General features: G+C 38.4%; 1 protein-coding gene and 1 long non-coding RNA gene across 5 annotated transcripts in view; one reads left to right on the top strand and one right to left on the bottom strand.

The window, feature by feature from the left end:
* abr (ABR activator of RhoGEF and GTPase) overlaps positions 1-18,477 on the bottom strand; it is a 136,497-nt gene that overhangs the window by 83,913 nt on the left and 34,107 nt on the right. Inside the window, exon 1 of one of the 4 annotated variants that reach the window (XM_081615575.1) lies at positions 15,386-15,461. The exons of the other annotated variants lie outside the window; for them this stretch is intronic. Within the exon in view, the coding sequence (XP_081471701.1) occupies positions 15,386-15,446 (61 nt within the window). The 5' untranslated portion in view covers positions 15,447-15,461. Of the gene's footprint in view, positions 1-15,385; positions 15,462-18,477 lie in introns of those variants that run through there. 4 annotated transcript variants of the gene reach the window in all.
* Positions 726-2,167, top strand: LOC145554845 (uncharacterized). Its single transcript, XR_014090865.1, has 3 exons — positions 726-991; positions 1,484-1,598; positions 1,693-2,167. It is a non-coding gene; the product is annotated as an uncharacterized LOC145554845 (long non-coding RNA).

Here is an 18,477-nt window from a genome sequence, read left to right as displayed (position 1 = left end):
GAGACAACAATCTCGTTTACTATAAACTATTTTAATTCAGCTGAAATATACAAAACGTAAAAATCGAGTTGCAAACTAAAAAAAAGAAAATTAGTAAAGTAATAACCCTATTAAATACATCCTTGTTTAATTATTAAAACTACTATAAAATGACAGCTGAAATAGCTCCATGTCACTTTTTTTTAATAATCTGTCAACATGTCCATTTCTGAGTGAGTGAGCGTCAGCAGCACGCTGCGCTTGGGCATTACGTCCTTACACATTACATACTTACCAAGCGGAAGAAAAAGTAGTTCCCATTAGCAACGTTTCATTTAGGCAAGATCTCAATAATTTAGTTACTTTCTAACGTACTCTAGTTAATCTACATTATCTCAAATTACTAAAGTGTTGAAAGTATTGATCCTTGGACAGTGGCGCAAAAAGTGGGTATGCAGGGTATGCAACGCATAGGGGCGCAGCACCAGAGGGGGCGCCAAAACCTCGTCTGGAGGGGGCGGCACGCCGATGTTTTCCCATACAGTTCAGCACGCCTTACGCTCCTTCACCTCTAGCACATAACGAGGTAAATGTAGCGAGTTTTACCTTTCACGTATCGTCGCCTCGGGGGGGGTTTGAGTGAGCGACGCTCCTTCACCCTGACATTCCTTCCCTCGGGGGGAGGGGGGGCGCCGATCTATGTTTTCGCATCCACCTGAATAATGTGTAGTTGCGCCACTGTCCTTGGATCTGACAATAGATTTTAAAGAATTAAGTTCTGGTATCGGAAGAATCGATATTTCAGTATCAATCCGCACATCGCTAACGGCAACGCCAGAGATCATTTAACTGCCCTGATTAACGGTTAATTCAGTTGTAACAGCCTAACTAAGCTTTTATCTACTGTACTTTTATAAGATTTTCTTTTGGAAATTCTCTAATCTCGGTTGGACATGAATGACGATGGAGGACTTTTTTACGTGTATAGACCCTACAGCTGCTGTACTGAGGGGTGGGTTTAAAGTCTGTCTTTCTAAGATAAGCTAACTGAAGCTAGTTAGCATGTCGTGAAATGCCAATTTTCATCCGCGGTTAAAGAGCCGCTCTTGTGAATATGAGCTTTAAACAGTTATTAACCACAATAGCTGTGGCTTAAAAATAATATCGACACGAGTTCTTGGTAGCTTCCGTTTTTTAACATAGCTAAGGTGGCTTCTCATTCGTAGCTTCTGATTCGGGAAATGGTTAAAGGGCAATTCCACCTAGTATTTCACTAACTGAGGGTGTTTGATGTGCTGTAATTTAAAAACTTAAATGCAATGAGTCTAAAAGCCTAGGTTAGATATTCCACACTGTTACCAGGATATTTTAAACACTATTTTTGATTGGTGAATTTAAGTAGTCCTTGTTTGATTTAATTAAAATAACTTTCTTGCCATCTTGAATTCATGTAATATTGTAATTGAGCACATAAACTAAAATAAGACTTGTTTTATTTTTCAAGTAAACCAAACTGTTGCCATGGTGAAGCCTATGCCAGACACATCGTCAATCACGTATTGCACCATCTACAAGAAACTTTGGGAATTGCAAGTGACGCTGTCCTTCACATTCTTGAGGTAAGACATTTATGATACTGATTCATCATTACACTGATTAGTCCCTAAAACATGGTTTGTTTTATGATTGTTTTTCTGTCTGTGCTCCAATTAGCAGATGACCCAACAACTTCAAACAAGATCACTTTTCTGTGGTGATCGTGAAACCAACTTTCTACTGGCCATTGGAACCATGCCTGCCCTGATCTTCTGAAAGGAGGACATCACAGCCACTACACCTTTCAGCATCCGTGTGTGGGGCCACTCCTCTCTGTGCTGCTGACAGACGTCTTGAGAACGGCGTCCGTAACTGAGGCAAGACTTCACATATAAAAGGCTATGGCTTATTGGAAGAAGTTCATTGCGGAGGTAGCTCCTATTGTTGACATCTAATCCCAAGATTTTTTTTTGCTTTGGACAATTTGGTTTGCTTGACTCTTAGTGCGGCAGATGTGTCAGATCGTCATTGTTCTGTCATTTTACAGGATTGTTTCAGAATCAGATGCCCATCCAGACTTTAAATTCTGACCAGAAGTCATGTTTTATTGTGTTTATGTGAAACTTAAACGTAATAAAGATGTTAAAAGTAATTGAACTCATGTCTTCATTTCAGCAAGCCAATAACATATCTTGTTCCAGTATTCACAGGATCAATTTTTGGATTTTTGTCTTAGCATAAGAACCTTGAGTAAAGCTGTGACAAAATATATATTTTAATCCTATGCAACAATAAAAATAAACTAGATTTAGGTATATCACTGCAAAAAGTCCCCTTTCAAAAACAAGAAAAAAAAGTACAAAAATAGGGTATAATTTTCTTAAAATTAGAAAAATTATCTGCCAACAGAACAAGAAAATTTATCTTGTCAAGATTTTCCAAAACAAGAAAAAATATCTAACCAAGATAAACCTACAAATATCTTAAAATTAGTGTATTTGTACTTAAAACAAGCCAATTTTACTAATACAAATAGAATATATGAGATTTATTTTCTTAATACATAGAACATTTTTCTTAAAATAAGAAAATTTTACGCTATTTCAAGAAATTCAGTGTCAAGTAACATTTTCTTTACTTGAGATAATTTTTCTTAAAATAAGATAATATATCTTACTCGTATAAGTAAAATTGGCTTGTTTTAAGTAAAAATACACTAATTTTAAGATATTGTAGGTTTATCTTGGTTAGATATTTTTTCTTGTTTTAGAAAATCTTGACAAGATAAATTTTCTTGTTCTGTTGGCAGATAATTTTTCTTATTTTAAGAAAATTATACCCTATTTTTGTACTTTTTTTTCTTGTTTTTGAAAGGGGACTTTATTCAGTGCGGTACCGCCCCCCAGGGGGCGCTGGCGGACATTTTTACAAAAGGGGGGCGCTGGGATGCCTTTGGGGGGCGTTTGGTCGAAGGTAAATTTTATACCTTAAATACACAACAATGCCAGTTTAGACTTTGAGCAACTTGGTAAAACTGTATTGTGTAACATTAAATCATGCTTGGCTGCAGCTGTATTGATGGCAGCTCTTCTTCTGTTCAGTGTTAGTAGCTTCTGTTAGCGTCTTGGCGCAGCTCTGTTCTCCTGCTACTGGTAGCTAAAATCACGACACCCTCACTGTGTATCCCTCTGAAAAATGAACCCATTTAAATAAAGAAATCCCTCCATGGGTGATACCACGATAGAGAGCGTTCATTTTATAGTGTTAATTAGATTTGATGTATTTATTTCTTCAATATTATTTTTCATGTCAGTGTTAATGTCATGAGTCTGATGACTCCATGACACTTTCAATTTGACTCATTAGGATTTGAACCAGATTTGTTCTTTGTAATTTCTGTCCAGTAAAACTATTAATCTATAAATCAATAGACAGGTCTATATAAAGATATAATCCATGTTTCTGTCTCATATTTGTATGGTATTAAAAGGATCTGGAACTTTTGTTTTTCCACTGAAAGCTCTGGTTTGCACAATAAACGCCATGAGACGCCATGAGGGTGAAGTTTTATGGATGATACTCTGATGTCCCATTCTCCTGAAGGCAGCACAGAGCTGCACCACCAGAAACTCACAGAAACACTGAAGAGAAGAAGAGCTATGATTAATGTAGTTACAGTTCTATCCATGTTTTAATGTTGCAGAGCTCAGTCGTTTTGCAAATTGATCAAAGTTTAAACTGGCATGTTGAACATCTTTGATCTGGTCATTTTGTGAAATATTTAACAACTAGAAAATGGCACAAAATATGAATATTATTTCCACTCTGATTGGCTGCTCTTAGGCCTACCAATTTTAACTTGAATGTTCATTAAATTTTTCATAGACGCCTGTGAAAATAATTTCTATTCCCATGACTTTTTTGTTCTCTGGGAAATTATTTTTGGTGGGGGACGGTGAGGGACCTGGATAAAGGCTGGGGGGGGGCGCTGGCCCAAAAAAGGTTGAGAAACACTGTTCTAGCATATAACCTTAAATGCATTTAATTGTACATAAACTAAATGAAAAAATGTCTTGACATTAAAAGGTATATATGAATAATGTATTTGGTCAAGACTTTTCCACGGTAAACAATATTCCTAAACTCATCCAAGATATTGTCAGCAAAATTTATTTGTTTTTACTGCATACAACAGCAGCAATATACTAACTATACACAAGACTGTCATTACTTGACATAGTTGTACTGTTCAAAACTTTTCGGTTTGCTTCAGTAGAAACGGCGTAGTGTCTGGACATGATAAAATGTTAAACTTTTTACCAGCCGAAATCCTCACCACTTTCAAATAGTTCCCGTTTTTATTTTGTTCATTTAAATCAATGAGTACAAACAACAAGTTGATGAGAATTAACGTCCCTGGCAAGAGACCAGGTCACCAGTCTGTCGCAGGGCAACACTGAGACACAGGACAAAAAAACTATGCACACACACCTAGGGAAAATTTAGAGAAACCAATTAACCCTGACAGTCATGCTTTTGGACTACGGGAGGAAGCCGGAGTACCCGGAGAGAACCCATGCATGTACAGGGAGAACATGCAAACTCCATGCAGAAAGACATGGAGTCTTCCAGGGCCGAGAATCAAACCCTTCTTGATGCAAGGCAACAGTGCTACCAACTGCACCACTGTGCAGCCCACATTACAATAAAAGTATATAAAACTTTTTATAACCAGTACCTGCAAATGAACCACCCAATTCAGGAGATGCTGCAGGTAACTAAACAAAAACCCCAAATCACAAATAAACAAAAAGAAGAAATACATTCCAGGTGAGTAATGTCTTTTTTTCTCTTCATTGCAGGAAAGAAGGTCCAAAAGACCAAACAGAAAGTCCCAAGACCCCAGATAAGGACCTCACTTTGAGGAATCTATTTTGTCTTTTCTTTTATCATGTTTGTATTAATTTTGTCAGATCAGTAACCTTTCTCCTCCTTTTTTGCAGGAAGACAGCAAGGCTTACCCAGCGTTTCAGTTTCCACCGAAGAAACAATGTAATGCCCAGGTAAGTAAATCAATTTCAGGGAATTAAACAGAGTAAACAACTCTGTTTGACTCTCCACAGGTCAGGCAAAGCAAGTGAAAGTGAAAAATTATCTGTAGAGTTGTTTGTAGAACCTCCTCATCCTCAAAAGATAACAAAAAGGATAACAAAAACCTTTGTCCATCCATTCATTTTCCTCTGCTGTTTCTGGGTCATGGAGCAGCAGCTTCAGAAGGTAGGCCCAGATTTCCCTCTCCCCAGCCACTTCTTCCAGCTCCTCGGGAGGAACCCCAAGGCGTTCCCAGGCCAGCCGAGAGACATAGTCCCTCCAGCATGTCCTGGGTCTTCCTTGGGGCCTCCTCCCGGTGGGACGTGCCCGGAACACCTCACCAGGGAGGCGTCCAGAAGGCATCCTTACCAGATGCCCGAGCCATCTCAACTGGCTCCTCTCGAAGTGGAGGAGCAGTGGCTCTACTTTGAGTCCCTCCCGGATGACCGAGCTTCTCACCCTATCTCTAAGGGAGAACCTGGACACCCTGCGGAGAAAACTCATTTCGGCCGCTTGTATCTGGGACCTCGTTCTTTCGGTCATGACCCACAGCTCATGACCGCAGATGAGGTGGGAACAAAGATCGACTGGTAAATCGAGAGCTTCGCTGTGTGACTCAGCTCTTTCTTCACCACTACAGATTGGGACAGCACCTGCTTCACAGCAGACGCTGCCCCAATCCGCCTGTCGATCTCCTGCTCACCTTTTCCCTCATTTGTGAACGAGATCTCCAGATACTTAAACTCCTCCACTTGAGGCAGGAACCTCCCAGAGACATTCCACGTCCCAAGAGCCAGAATCTGCAACTGAAGATCATCGGGAACCCCCTCCCACAAGCACCATCCATTTTCATGAGTGTTTACGAAAAGAGTTTGTACACAGCCAGTGCTATTCCTGCAGCTGTGCCAAACCCCAAGCCAAAAGTAAAGCCGCTCATGAAAGACTCTCCGCAGTCGGACAGGAAAGTCCACATACTCGAGGATGGTTGCTGCTGCTGCTGATGCCTCATTTCTGGTCTTAGATGTTGCAATACAGCCTCTCTCATCTCTTCTTCTTCCGACTCGTCCAAATTATAAAATCGTTTAATTTTCTGCATTAGCTCTGCCATTTCTTCCAGCAGCTCTTCTGCATTTAAACTATGTAATCTTCTTCGTTGTACCCTTATATAAAATTGTTCGAGTTCCTCAAGAAATTGTGGATCCTCCATTGTACACGTTTTGCAAGTTGCAAGTCTTTAGTGCTTGACTGAAAGAAAGTTCAAGTACTTAAGACTGTTTTATGATGTCATAACAAGAGAATGGTATTATGACATCACAGAGAGAGTGATGTCATAACTGACATACTTGCATTTGCATATATTTATGCATTTTATGAAATGTTAATATGGTTTTGTGTTTTGCATACTGTTGAAATATGTTTAATGCTAGTTCTGCTGTTATATTGTTTTTGTCATGTTTTAGCTCTTGAGAAAGTGTGGTGGGAATTTCACACACAGTAACATTATGGCTCCTCCTTGCAGGAACTTGTTTTTTCCCAGACACATTCCACACATTTGGTGTTTTATCAAATCCAAAAAGAGATTTGATAAAACACAATGGGCATCGAGGTAAGGCCAGTACCTTACCTCGATGCCCATTGTGTTTTACCATATCTCTTTCTTGTTGTTACAGATGGTTAATCAAACTGAGTTTCACATACACAGTTTTATACAAATATGGTTCATTTATGTTCTTGCATTGTTCCAAAATGCAAGTTTATATAAACTAAAATATAAAAATGGCATCCAGTAAATAAAAGGTCAGTATTTTATTTTATTTTCAGAACATTTTAATTACTTGCTTTATTTCTTTTTGAACAGGATAACAAGGATGATCATGTTTTATTTTATTTCTTCAGCTCACTTCCACTGGATGCTGGATTATTGCTCGTATCTTATTCTGAAGATTGGAATTTTGATTGTGGATTCCCTTTTTTCATCACATTCTTTTATTTTCTTTTTTATTTCTTTATTTTATAACTCAGTTTCTCTGACATGAAACTTGGTTCCGCTTTTATGCTCACTTCTGAGCCCTGCCAAGAGCTGGAATTGTTCAATCAGATGGGAACTACAAACTTGTCTGCCACTTTTACCCAGAATGCACTGCAGTTAGTAGATTGCTTCTCTGGAAGATGAGTGCTGTCTTTAAAACTCCCCTTTTTCACAGAGCTCTTTTGATTCTTTGTTTTCAGACTCCTTTTCCTGATATGAGGCATCATTCAGCTTTTAACTTCACTTCTGAGCTTCTGCTGACAGCTGGAACCAGCTAGGAATTCTGGGCCTCCTGACAAAATATTAGATTGGGTCCCCCTGCGCAGCTGCTGTTACAATTTTTTGAGTCTTTTTTTGACCCATAAAATCTTTTACAATTTTAAAGGCTTGCAACTTGCTTTCTTTGGCTCAATACCGATACTAGCACAATATCAGTATTGAACCAAATTTTACAATTTTACATGCAACAGTCCACATACAGTATGCAAGTAGATTGCTTAATTTTTTTCTATTAGTTTTAGATTACTGAAATATCCTTCCCCATGAGCAGCAGTCATAGGCAACGTGCAAAATACATATAAAGCAATTCAGACTTCTCAAAAATGCTATGTAGTTGCATTTTATTCAGGCTGCAGTAAATAACTTTAATAAAAAATATTTTTTCTCCATATTTGTTAAAGCTGTGTCACTATGTCATGACAGTTTGTTATGAGACAGATAATCATTGAAAACAATCAATCTCCTCCACCTCCTTCCTGAACTACTATTACTATTTAAAGTACTGCATTGTTCTGACCAAAAACAACCAATCAGAACCAGTAGGAGGGTCTTAGTGCTGTCATTCAACTTCATTGACTCACTGCTAAATATGCTAAGGATGGAGAAACAACTTATAATTACAGGGAAATCGTTTATCTGCCGTCATTGGCAGCTATGCTAACATTCTTCTATGAAACATGCCTTTCTCAAAACGCAGTGACCGACTCGAGTTCAAATTCATACAATTAACATTTGGGTTTAGAGTCTGCATCTTCTCGGCATCACACATGGTTATTCCAGAGTGAAGAGTGTAATGCAAGAAACATAAAAATACAAACATTTGAAATGGATTAACCTGTAACTCTGAATTCCCTGCCCTTTGCACACATGCTCTTAGAGTGGCCTATTTCTCTTATCAACTCACTGATTAAATACAAACATATTGAAGTGAAAGGTGTTTTACAAAAGAATGCATACCCTTTTTTCTGTTTCACATTTTCCTCACATTACAACCACAAACAGGTATCTCAGATTTTAAGTGACAGACCAAAACAAAATTAGTGCATCACAGGTAAATGGAAGACAATTTCACAGTATTGTGCAAAAATCTAATAGTTTTGCAGCTCTAAAGTAGAGAATGAAATATCTGCCCATTATTCCTTGGAAAGCAGGTCAATCTTTGTTGGACTGGACACTCTGGACTTTAATTAGGCTCTTCAATTTCATACGTATATGTTGTGGGTTGTTTTCCTGCTGGAAAGGGAACCTCTGCCTCATTCTCAAGCCTCTTAAAGTTTTTCTTCTGATATATATTTTATCAATTTTAATCCTGGTGTCATTTCAGTGTGGGGTTAGAGGGGAGCAACATACATTCAAAAGGGAGCAGCACCATGGAAGTGACGCTGTCCTTCACATTCTTGAGGTAAGACATTTATGATACTGATTCATCATTACACTGATTAGTCCCTAAAACATGGTTTGTTTTGTGATTGTTTTTCTGTCTGTGCTCCAATTAGCAGATGACCCAACAACTTCAAACAAGATCACTTTTCTGTGGTGATCGTGAAACCAACTTTCTACTGGCCATTGGAACCATGCCTGCCCTGATCTTCTGAAAGGAGGACATCACAGCCACTACACCTTTCAGCATCCGTGTGTGGGACCACTCCTCTCTGTGCTGCTGACAGACGTCTTGAGAACGGCGTCCGTAACTGAGGCAAGACTTCACATATAAAAGGCTATGGCTTATTGGAAGAAGTTCATTGCGGAGGTAGCTCCTATTGTTGACATCTAATCCCAAGATTTTTTTTTGCTTTGGACAATTTGGTTTGCTTGACTCTTAGTGCGGCAGATGTGTCAGATCGTCATTGTTCTGTCATTTTACAGGATTGTTTCAGAATCAGATGCCCATCCAGACTTTAAATTCTGACCAGAAGTCATGTTTTATTGTGTTTATGTGAAACTTAAACGTAATAAAGATGTTAAAAGTAATTGAACTCATGTCTTCATTTCAGCAAGCCAATAACATATCTTGTTCCAGTATTCACAGGATCAATTTTTGGATTTTTGTCTTAGCATAAGAACCTTGAGTAAAGCTGTGACAAAATATATATTTTAATCCTATGCAACAATAAAAATAAACTAGATTTAGGTATATCACTGCAAAAAGTCCCCTTTCAAAAACAAGAAAAAAAAAGTACAAAAATAGGGTATAATTTTCTTAAAATTAGAAAAATTATCTGCCAACAGAACAAGAAAATTTATCTTGTCAAGATTTTCCAAAACAAGAAAAAATATCTAACCAAGATAAACCTACAAATATCTTAAAATTAGTGTATTTGTACTTAAAACAAGCCAATTTTACTAATACAAATAGAATATATGAGATTTATTTTCTTAATACATAGAACATTTTTCTTAAAATAAGAAAATTTTACGCTATTTTAAGAAATTCAGTGTCAAGTAACATTTTCTTTACTTGAGATAATTTTTCTTAAAATAAGATAATATATCTTACTCGTATAAGTAAAATTGGCTTGTTTTAAGTAAAAATACACTAATTTTAAGATATTGTAGGTTTATCTTGGTAAGATATTTTTTCTTGTTTTAGAAAATCTTGACAAGATAAATTTTCTTGTTCTGTTGGCAGATAATTTTTCTTATTTTAAGAAAATTATACCCTATTTTTGTACTTTTTTTCTTGTTTTTGAAAGGGGACTTTTTGCAGTGTGGCCTTAGAGGAAAGCAGCGCTGCAACAATCGTTTTAGTAATCGGTTATTCTGACGATTAACCGGATTTAAAAAAATGTGCACACTCTGCGGATTTTTCCTTTAACCACTTCAGTCTTTTTTATGCAAGATCAAAAATGTAAATAAGAGGGTTGGCTACAATTGTAACTTTCCTTTAGTGTACACCTGTAGTAAAGGATGCATCTGCAATGAAAAAATATTTCTAACATGGATAGAAAACAATTAGACTTTTTTTTTTCTGTAATCATAAATTCAAAATGTACATATTTTTGTACAAGTTTGGCTTAATTATTGTTCCGAGTATGTCATCCCTTCAGCAAATGGCCTTTTTTGAGTCTCTGTATTCCAGTAAACGATTAATCGATTACTAAACTAGTAGACAATTATTTGAATAATCGATTAATCACAATTAATCTGATTATTCATTTTGGCCCATGAGGAAAGAGAGGCTTATTTTTTATAAAATCTACACAGCAATTCAGAGATAATGACTGTACATGCTATTTGGGTTTAAGACACACACTCAAACACACACACACATTTAGAAGGCACAGCTAAACCCAGAGCAAATTGCTACTCACCATCACTGGCGAACAGAGAACGAATGACGCACACAACCTCAAAGAAGAAAGCCATAAGTGTTGCAGCAGGTTGTCTCTTCACTGGCAATTGTCCATTGTACAGTTAGGCAACATTATGTCCCCCTCTAAACACTAGCAGCGCAACTTCTTAGTCTGTAACTGAACAATGACTTGATCCAAAACCCAACATGTGTGGCCTCCCGCTGAAATAGTGATGTGAAAACTGCAGCCAGCGTGATGCTTCTCTGCGCTGAATGCTTCCACTGTTTCAAAACCTTGAGCCAGCACTTATTCAAATGAAGGCTCTAGTGATCAACGTCCAAAGCCAGCTCAGGAGCGTGTTACAAACACGCATCCATGAAGAGCCGCTGCGGAGTAGAAGATTTAAAATGTGGTCTTTTCACACTTCATTTGCATATGGCTGGCCACTCGTACATGGATTAAAAATACGCATGTGCTGCCTGCATGATACAGGAAAAAAAACAACTAAAACTGGAGGGGTGAGGTAATCCGCTGTTAGAAACAAATATAGCTGTGAAATTATGCCTAGTTATGTTACTTACTAAAACATATTCAGAGGAGTACTTAAGCCAAAATTGTACAAAAACATTTTGCGTTTAAGATAAAAAAAACAACAACCTCAGTTTGTAAATATGTTTTACAGTTTGATTTACTCAGTTCAAATTAACCAAAGGAATCCTGTGCTATTACGTTTTAGGTCATAAAATATTTATTTCGTCGTTTAGATAAATGTAATTAATTATTTATTTGCATTCTTTAATGTATTTCTAATATTGTAAAACCAAGGGCTGTGTGGTTAAATAAAATATCTGCACAAAGTGCCAATTTTTTTTATCTGATTAATTGATTAATCGTCAGAATAATCGATTAATGAAATAATTGTTAGTTGCAGCCCTACTTGGACTAACTGAACTTGTGTAGTTCTCATACCTTGTCATAATCATACCTTCTTAACGCTTCTCTTATCTTATGATATTAAATTCCTTAAAAAGAGATCAGAGTCAGCTAAAAACTAGAAAAACCAAAAATGTGTGTCTTTTTAGAAGTGAGATATACTACAAAAAGTGAATTTGATGGATTTTACACCAAAGTCTGGCTAGTAAACTTAAAGCTGACCGGCACAAACAACTGTTATTTTTAACCCTTTTAACCTCCTGGTCTGGAAAAAAACAAAACAGAAAAACTTTGCCCTCCAACTCTCAATAAATACGGAACTGTGTACATGATTCATTTGTTAGTCAAAACAGCCCTTTATTATGTTGAAACAGTGCGCTTATTGTCACTCGGACTTCCCCACGTATAGTTCATTTGTTAATAATGTAATATTTTATAGCAGAGTAAACAGTGTCTCTGCAATTAATATAAAATGTCTCACTCGTTAGCAAAAGTTTTCAAAGCCGACCTTTATGAGGCGCCCCAGTAGTCACACTCGGACAAAATTCCTGCCCTATTGTATTATCGGCTGAACAAAAAGGCACAAACCTACCACTGCAGACTAAAAAGAGAGCCTTGAGCAAGATACAAATCACATGTACAACACCCACAGCCTGATTTGCAAACAGGGGGACTGAGCTTTACCAAATACAAGCTTTCAGTGAAACAGGAAAATGATGAGAGGACTAATGGAAGTCATCACAGAAGCCGCTTCGTGTAACCACAGTAGTGGGTAATTTATATGTAGGTACATTTCAGGGTTGCATTTCATTCAGAACAATTTACTAGGCAACTAAAGTGGATTTTGGTCATCACTGATAACAAACCGAAGGCTTTATTAGGATGAAAATGTGATTACAAAGTCAAAACCGACCAAAAAATGTAAACCCAGGGTTGTAAAACATTTCAGCTCCTTGAATTTTATTCTACGTTGTCATTAAGCTTGTCGTAACAAGCAATTAATCGCATGATAATTTAATATTTTTTGAAGGGCAACTTTGTTTACAGAGACATCGTAATCCATTTTATTTATGGCTTTCACAGTGTGATTTTTAATTCCGTTTTATTTATTGTTTTTGGTTGTCATGTTTTGTTTTCGATATTTCAAATATCTCACAGTTCCAGTCTTTAGTACTCAATAAAAAAATTTAAGATCATTGGTGGGTGAACTTGCATTATTACGTTGTTATCAATAAATTACCTGAAAATGGTGTTAAAACAACATTATCATTTATCACAATAATTTGTGGAACAATTATTCATCCAATTGGGGCATTGGTAGGAGTTTGCCCTGCAATAGGAGGGTTAATTCCCGTTCTGTCCACTCTGGGTACAATGTGATAAAATGTGAAAGAGTTCAAATACAGATGAATCCGTCAGTATTACGATTTTTTTTGTAAAGTTGCTCTTCCTACAAGAACAAGAAGCTTTGGGAAAAGGGGACTGCCAGCCTGGACACACAGATACTCTCCCTGTGTTACCCAAACCACAGATACATGCTCTACACAGTAACTCCTGGGCTCTGCTGTGAGTCAGATCAATGAGGCTTCTGTTATTAAGGAGTGGCTCACACCAGAAAACCTTTCTAAGTAGGTAAACACACACACACACACACACACACACACACACACACACACACGCACGCACCCCCACGCACACACACACACACACACACACACACACACAGACATGATCTGAATTTACAGACTTGCTCACTGCAGCTTCTTCATGTGACGGAGACGGTGTCCAAAATGAAAGTATTTAAATCTCCCAGGGAAGAAAAACACGTCAGTAGTTTTGGCTTAAAAATGTAAACAAGATAATGGCATACGGTAGGAACAAGGTACTTCTCTGATTGCCCAAATTAAACTCTTCCTGTGTAAAAACTGACGACTCTTTAGTTCCTGCTGATAGGAGCTGCAGACAGCTATGATGCAAATAAAGATACAAATGCTGCATAATAAATCAGTTTGAGCTGCAGGGAGTTGCTACCAAATAACCATTGCACCCTTTCATTGGGTGCAATGACCTCTGACCTGTGTCAGTTCACATCACTCTCACTGTGACAGACAGCTCTCACTCCCCCTACTGCTCTCAATGTCTGGGCTTTGGTTTTGTTGGAAAGGGCAAAGGCTGCCATGACAACCGGTGAGGTTGATCCAAATGCCTTCTGCTTGTTCACATAAGCGGTGTAATTTGATAAAGTCGCAGTAAGGACTTCAAATTTGAAACAAAGAGATGATATGAATAAACTACCAGAAGGTAAAAAAATACTGTTACTTTGAAACTCCTCCAGTTTCCACATTTCACACAAACCACTGAAAACCCAAGAGGGAAATCTGGAAAGATATGTCCATGAGCAGCACTGTCCACTATGCAAATTAAGGATAGTTTATAATGCATAACATCCCATTCATCCAAAACTGGGGAAATTCAGACATCTTCTCCACAATTTGATTGTATGTCTATACTAAGTGCACACATTTCAAAGGTTTAAAACAGATAAGTAACTGTATCATTAAGTTAAAATCATTTTCTAGCAAATTAGAGGTGGCCAACATCCGCCCATTTTCAGCTCCTGACCATTAGCATTAGCACAATGGTTACAACTGGCTCAGCTTAATTAAATTTCTGGAATCAAATTAGTTTGATTTCAGGAAAATTAAAAGCAGAATACAAGTTGAAATAAAGGGTGAAATAAACTCTTGGAAACATTAAAAAAAACCTAATCTCAGAACAACATTGACAAGATTTTTAAAGAATTCGATTTGATTTCACCAGATTGTCAATAAATGTCAAGAGCTGAACATAAGTCATAAAACATGGCTGTCTTCACATTGATGCAACTCCAAAACTTTAAACCAACTTCACAACATAATGACTGATAAAATGAGCTGTATGGTCGACACGGCCATTGTCCCAGCCTTCTCCTTTCATCCGTTATGAGCGCTGAACTCGCTGTGCACATGGATCCAACTAATAAAATCACAGTGAGAAAAAGTTGCTGCTACAGCGTGAGAATCTAATCAGGGAGCTGTGCTGCCTTCCTCAGCAATTTTCTCAGGAGAGAATGGATTACATCATGGCCTGCAGTCAGCCAACAGTGTGTGGGCACCAAGAAACTGGCGTGCAAACTGTGAGCGCTACTGAAAATGAATAAGCAACTCGACAATCACACAAACCGATATTAAACCTTTCAGTGTCCGATGAGCTTTTTTTTTTCCCCCACCGTCCATGCCCACTTTGCAGAGTGTTTGCAGATAACAAGCGACTTCGAGAAAACTCTCTAAAGTCAAGACAAAACACTATGTCCAAAGCAAAACAAACAAACAAAAAAAATCTGGAATAATATTTCTGCTGCCAAGTTTCAGGTTGCCAGCCGCAGCAGTACATTAGTAGGAAAATGAATGCACAGTCATTGTGTTTGTGTGCGTGTGTTGTAGCAGTGCATTCAGGCTTTTACACCTCCCTGTTCTGCCATTATCAATTAGGGGGTGACACTGGGGAAATTAAGAGCCTTGGTGATGGCCTGTGTCTACAGCCGGTTACACCACTCCACACTCATAAAGCATTTTTTTATAGCAGAAACACAACCAGCTTAACAAAACGCAGGGCTTCAAATTCACAGACCAAAACACTTCAAATGGCACTCTTCACACAACTTCCCTATTTTAAACCTATGAATAATAAAAAAAAGAAGCAATACCTGTTGGCTTAAAACAAGCAGCTGCTGACCAAAGAGGCAGATGAGGAGCGGTAGATTGCATTCTCTACTGGTAGCTGCTTCGTCCTGAAACCATCTGAACTGGAATCAATACACGAACACACCCATCTCTTCCAGACAACATCTGACTTCACAATACAACGGGAGAGAAAGCAAGCGGCCACGTGTTCACGCAGCAGCAACAGATGGGCGGATGTTTCAGATGAGTCTCGCCGCACGCCGCCGCATTCCAATCCAGTTTGCTTCCGGAGCGTTAAATTGGGGTTTTATTGGACGAGGGAGGAGGCCGTATCTTGGAGGGGGCTGTATATTTTACACTCTTCATCCCGATGCACATGCACTATGCAAAACTAAGGTACATATCTCAAATAGGAGACAGGATTTCATATTCAAATGTTCAGCATTTCTTCTCTTTTATACGTGGCAAAAATGGGAACAGTGTGAAAGATTGATAAAGATGGTTTCCTGAGAAGAAATTGGATAATAATTAAGGGTTTTAAGCTAAAAAATTAATGATTGAACTCCTAAGTCAGGCCACAGCCTGACTTAGGCTGTGGATAATCAGGTTAAAGTGGGATTTTTGCTCCTCATTTCTCTAATCCAGCCTGATGGAGCCGATAATGGCTGGGTCCTCCGATAGGACTAACCGCTGTGTTCAGAAAACTAACCCTATGAAGGCCAATAAGAGGCTGACCTCCATACAACACTCAAAACACAGAAATAACTGTGGATGAGGGAGAGTAAAAGTTGAATCAGCATGAACCATTGAGACCACACTAATATATATTTATTCTGCAGTTCACCATTAAATCAGAAATCCTCCGAAGCTAACTGAGATGAAGAAGGGTGCTCATTATCTAGCTACTCCACATGGAGTGTGCACACATGTAGAGCACTTCCTGCTGGGGTACAGGCTGATATTGTCCCTTAATATGCCAAAGGACAGACAAATCCACAACTGCTGGATATCTTCACGAGCCATATGCCTGTGGGCAGCAAGAGATAAGGAGCCCCCCTGTACTTGTATGCAGTCCCCCTACTCATTCACTACATCCCCCCAAACTCAACCAGGAGATGTTGCCATAGCAGCCAGCCACTGTATGTTAAAACTACCTGGCATAAATCTTCATATTTCAGACGGGTTAGAAACGCCACATGCATCATGGCAAACACACTCCACCAAACACATGGAGACACACCGAAAGGCCCAGAAGCACTTTCACTACGGCCGAACTACTCCCCACACGAGCAGCAGGTTTGGAGGAGACAAATCAGTCACATGTACTGAAGAGCTATTCGGTGCCCACACACCCGCAGTAAAACAGTGCTGTAAATCTGCTGTGTGCGCTTCTGCTCCTCAGTGTGCCACTGACCGTACTGTGCATGCCCGTTCGTGGGCATGTGCTAATGGAAAGTGAATCAAACCGTGCAGTGACACAAAAGCACTACAATGAAGTCATTAAAATGCAAAAAGTCCGGCTAAAGCCTTTGGGGCGACCCAATTGGTGATTGTGCTGTCTGTTTAGTGGGCTCCACAGCCCAATTAAAAGAACACGATGCAGCGAAGAGGGAGAAAGTCTGAGACACCGAGGGTGTCGGACTGACTAGTTCAGGGTCAAGGAAATATTTCGCACCAGGTAAAAGCATTGGGGGTTATACTTTGAGCCAGTAAAGCAGAGAAAATACTGTCTTTTCATAACAACCCTGGGAAGAAATAAAGATGGAGGACGTACAGAGATGTTCTATACATTTGAAGGAAGAGTAGTAGTTATACCTACACCTAATATCTATTTTGTTTTTTTCTAGACACTAGCAGGATCAAATAAATTGTAAAAGTGGCTAGCTACATTGTAGTAGTTAGATTACCTAATTTAACAGAAATGTTTTTAATGAGAGCCATACAAAAGGCAGAAGACATTCAGTACTGTCAATAATAACAATAATAATAAAGTGGTACTGTGATATTTATTTATTCCTTTCACCACTCTGGATGAACGATGAGTAAATATGGTCTCACCTTGCTGAATAGAGGATTTGCTTTATTGTAAAAAGACTAAGGGATTTGATTCGACAAAACTTGAATCTGAACATTCATTAAAAACCATTTTCCTAAAAATGGCTTCCTTCACAGAGAAGACACCTGGTCTGTTTGGCCAACAGACCTCAAAAGTACCACAACGTTGTCATAGCTGCGTTGACGTTTATTTCAGAACAACATCCTTTTTGAAATAAATCACTAATATGCTAAAGTAGAGATCTGTTGCCACATCATTCTGGCTGTTTCTGTAATGACTAATTGGCATGATAACTCCTTACAATAATTCCATTTATTTCCTATCCCTTTTTTACATTTTAGCTACAAAACATTTACAGTCAAGTATTTACAGTTTTACACCGGATAAGGAGACATAATGAAAATGTACCACTCTTCAATTAACTGGCTAAAAATATCAAAACGCAAAGGATGATTGGCACCGACATTGTCGTGACGATTGCTTTTAGATACTGTATGTGGTGCGGTGGCCATGTTTTATTTCCTGGCGACCATGTAGAGACGGCTGTCGCAGTCACACAACTTGCTTCTGTTTACATTAATTAAAGTGGAAGGAAGACAATGAGAGGAAGTTTTGACCTCAAACGTGAGGAACGCGAACATTGTCTTGAAAACAGAACCAGCTGAGAATACCAGTGTAACGTCAACAACAGCTCTCTAGATGGATGGATTTCTGATGCATGCAGGACATGCTTAGACTAGATTACTGAAGCAACATGTGAGGGTGGGGAGGTGCAGCTGTTACAGGAAAAAAACATCATGTTGACACGACTGGTCCTGATGGTCATGTCAACACTACTTCTCATGTGTGTCTCCAAATATGCTGATTACAGATATAAAACTATACCAAGATTTCAAAAAACAGCGTTTCAAAATCGTCCAATATGCCATTTGTACAGTCTGAAGTCCTTGAACGGGAAGCTTTCAGATAGTTTTGCCTGTCTGTCAGTAACAAAGTTGCTCTGTGTTCTCCCTGTTAATCACAAACACTTTTCTGTAGTTCACGAGAAAAATCCTCTGC

Source organism: Poecilia reticulata, chromosome 14 (genome assembly GCF_904066995.2).
Source record: "Poecilia reticulata chromosome 14, P_reticulata-male-v2, whole genome shotgun sequence".
In the NCBI taxonomy this organism is placed as follows: domain Eukaryota; kingdom Metazoa; phylum Chordata; class Actinopteri; order Cyprinodontiformes; family Poeciliidae; genus Poecilia; species Poecilia reticulata.
This window is presented reverse-complemented; position numbering and strand designations above follow the sequence as displayed.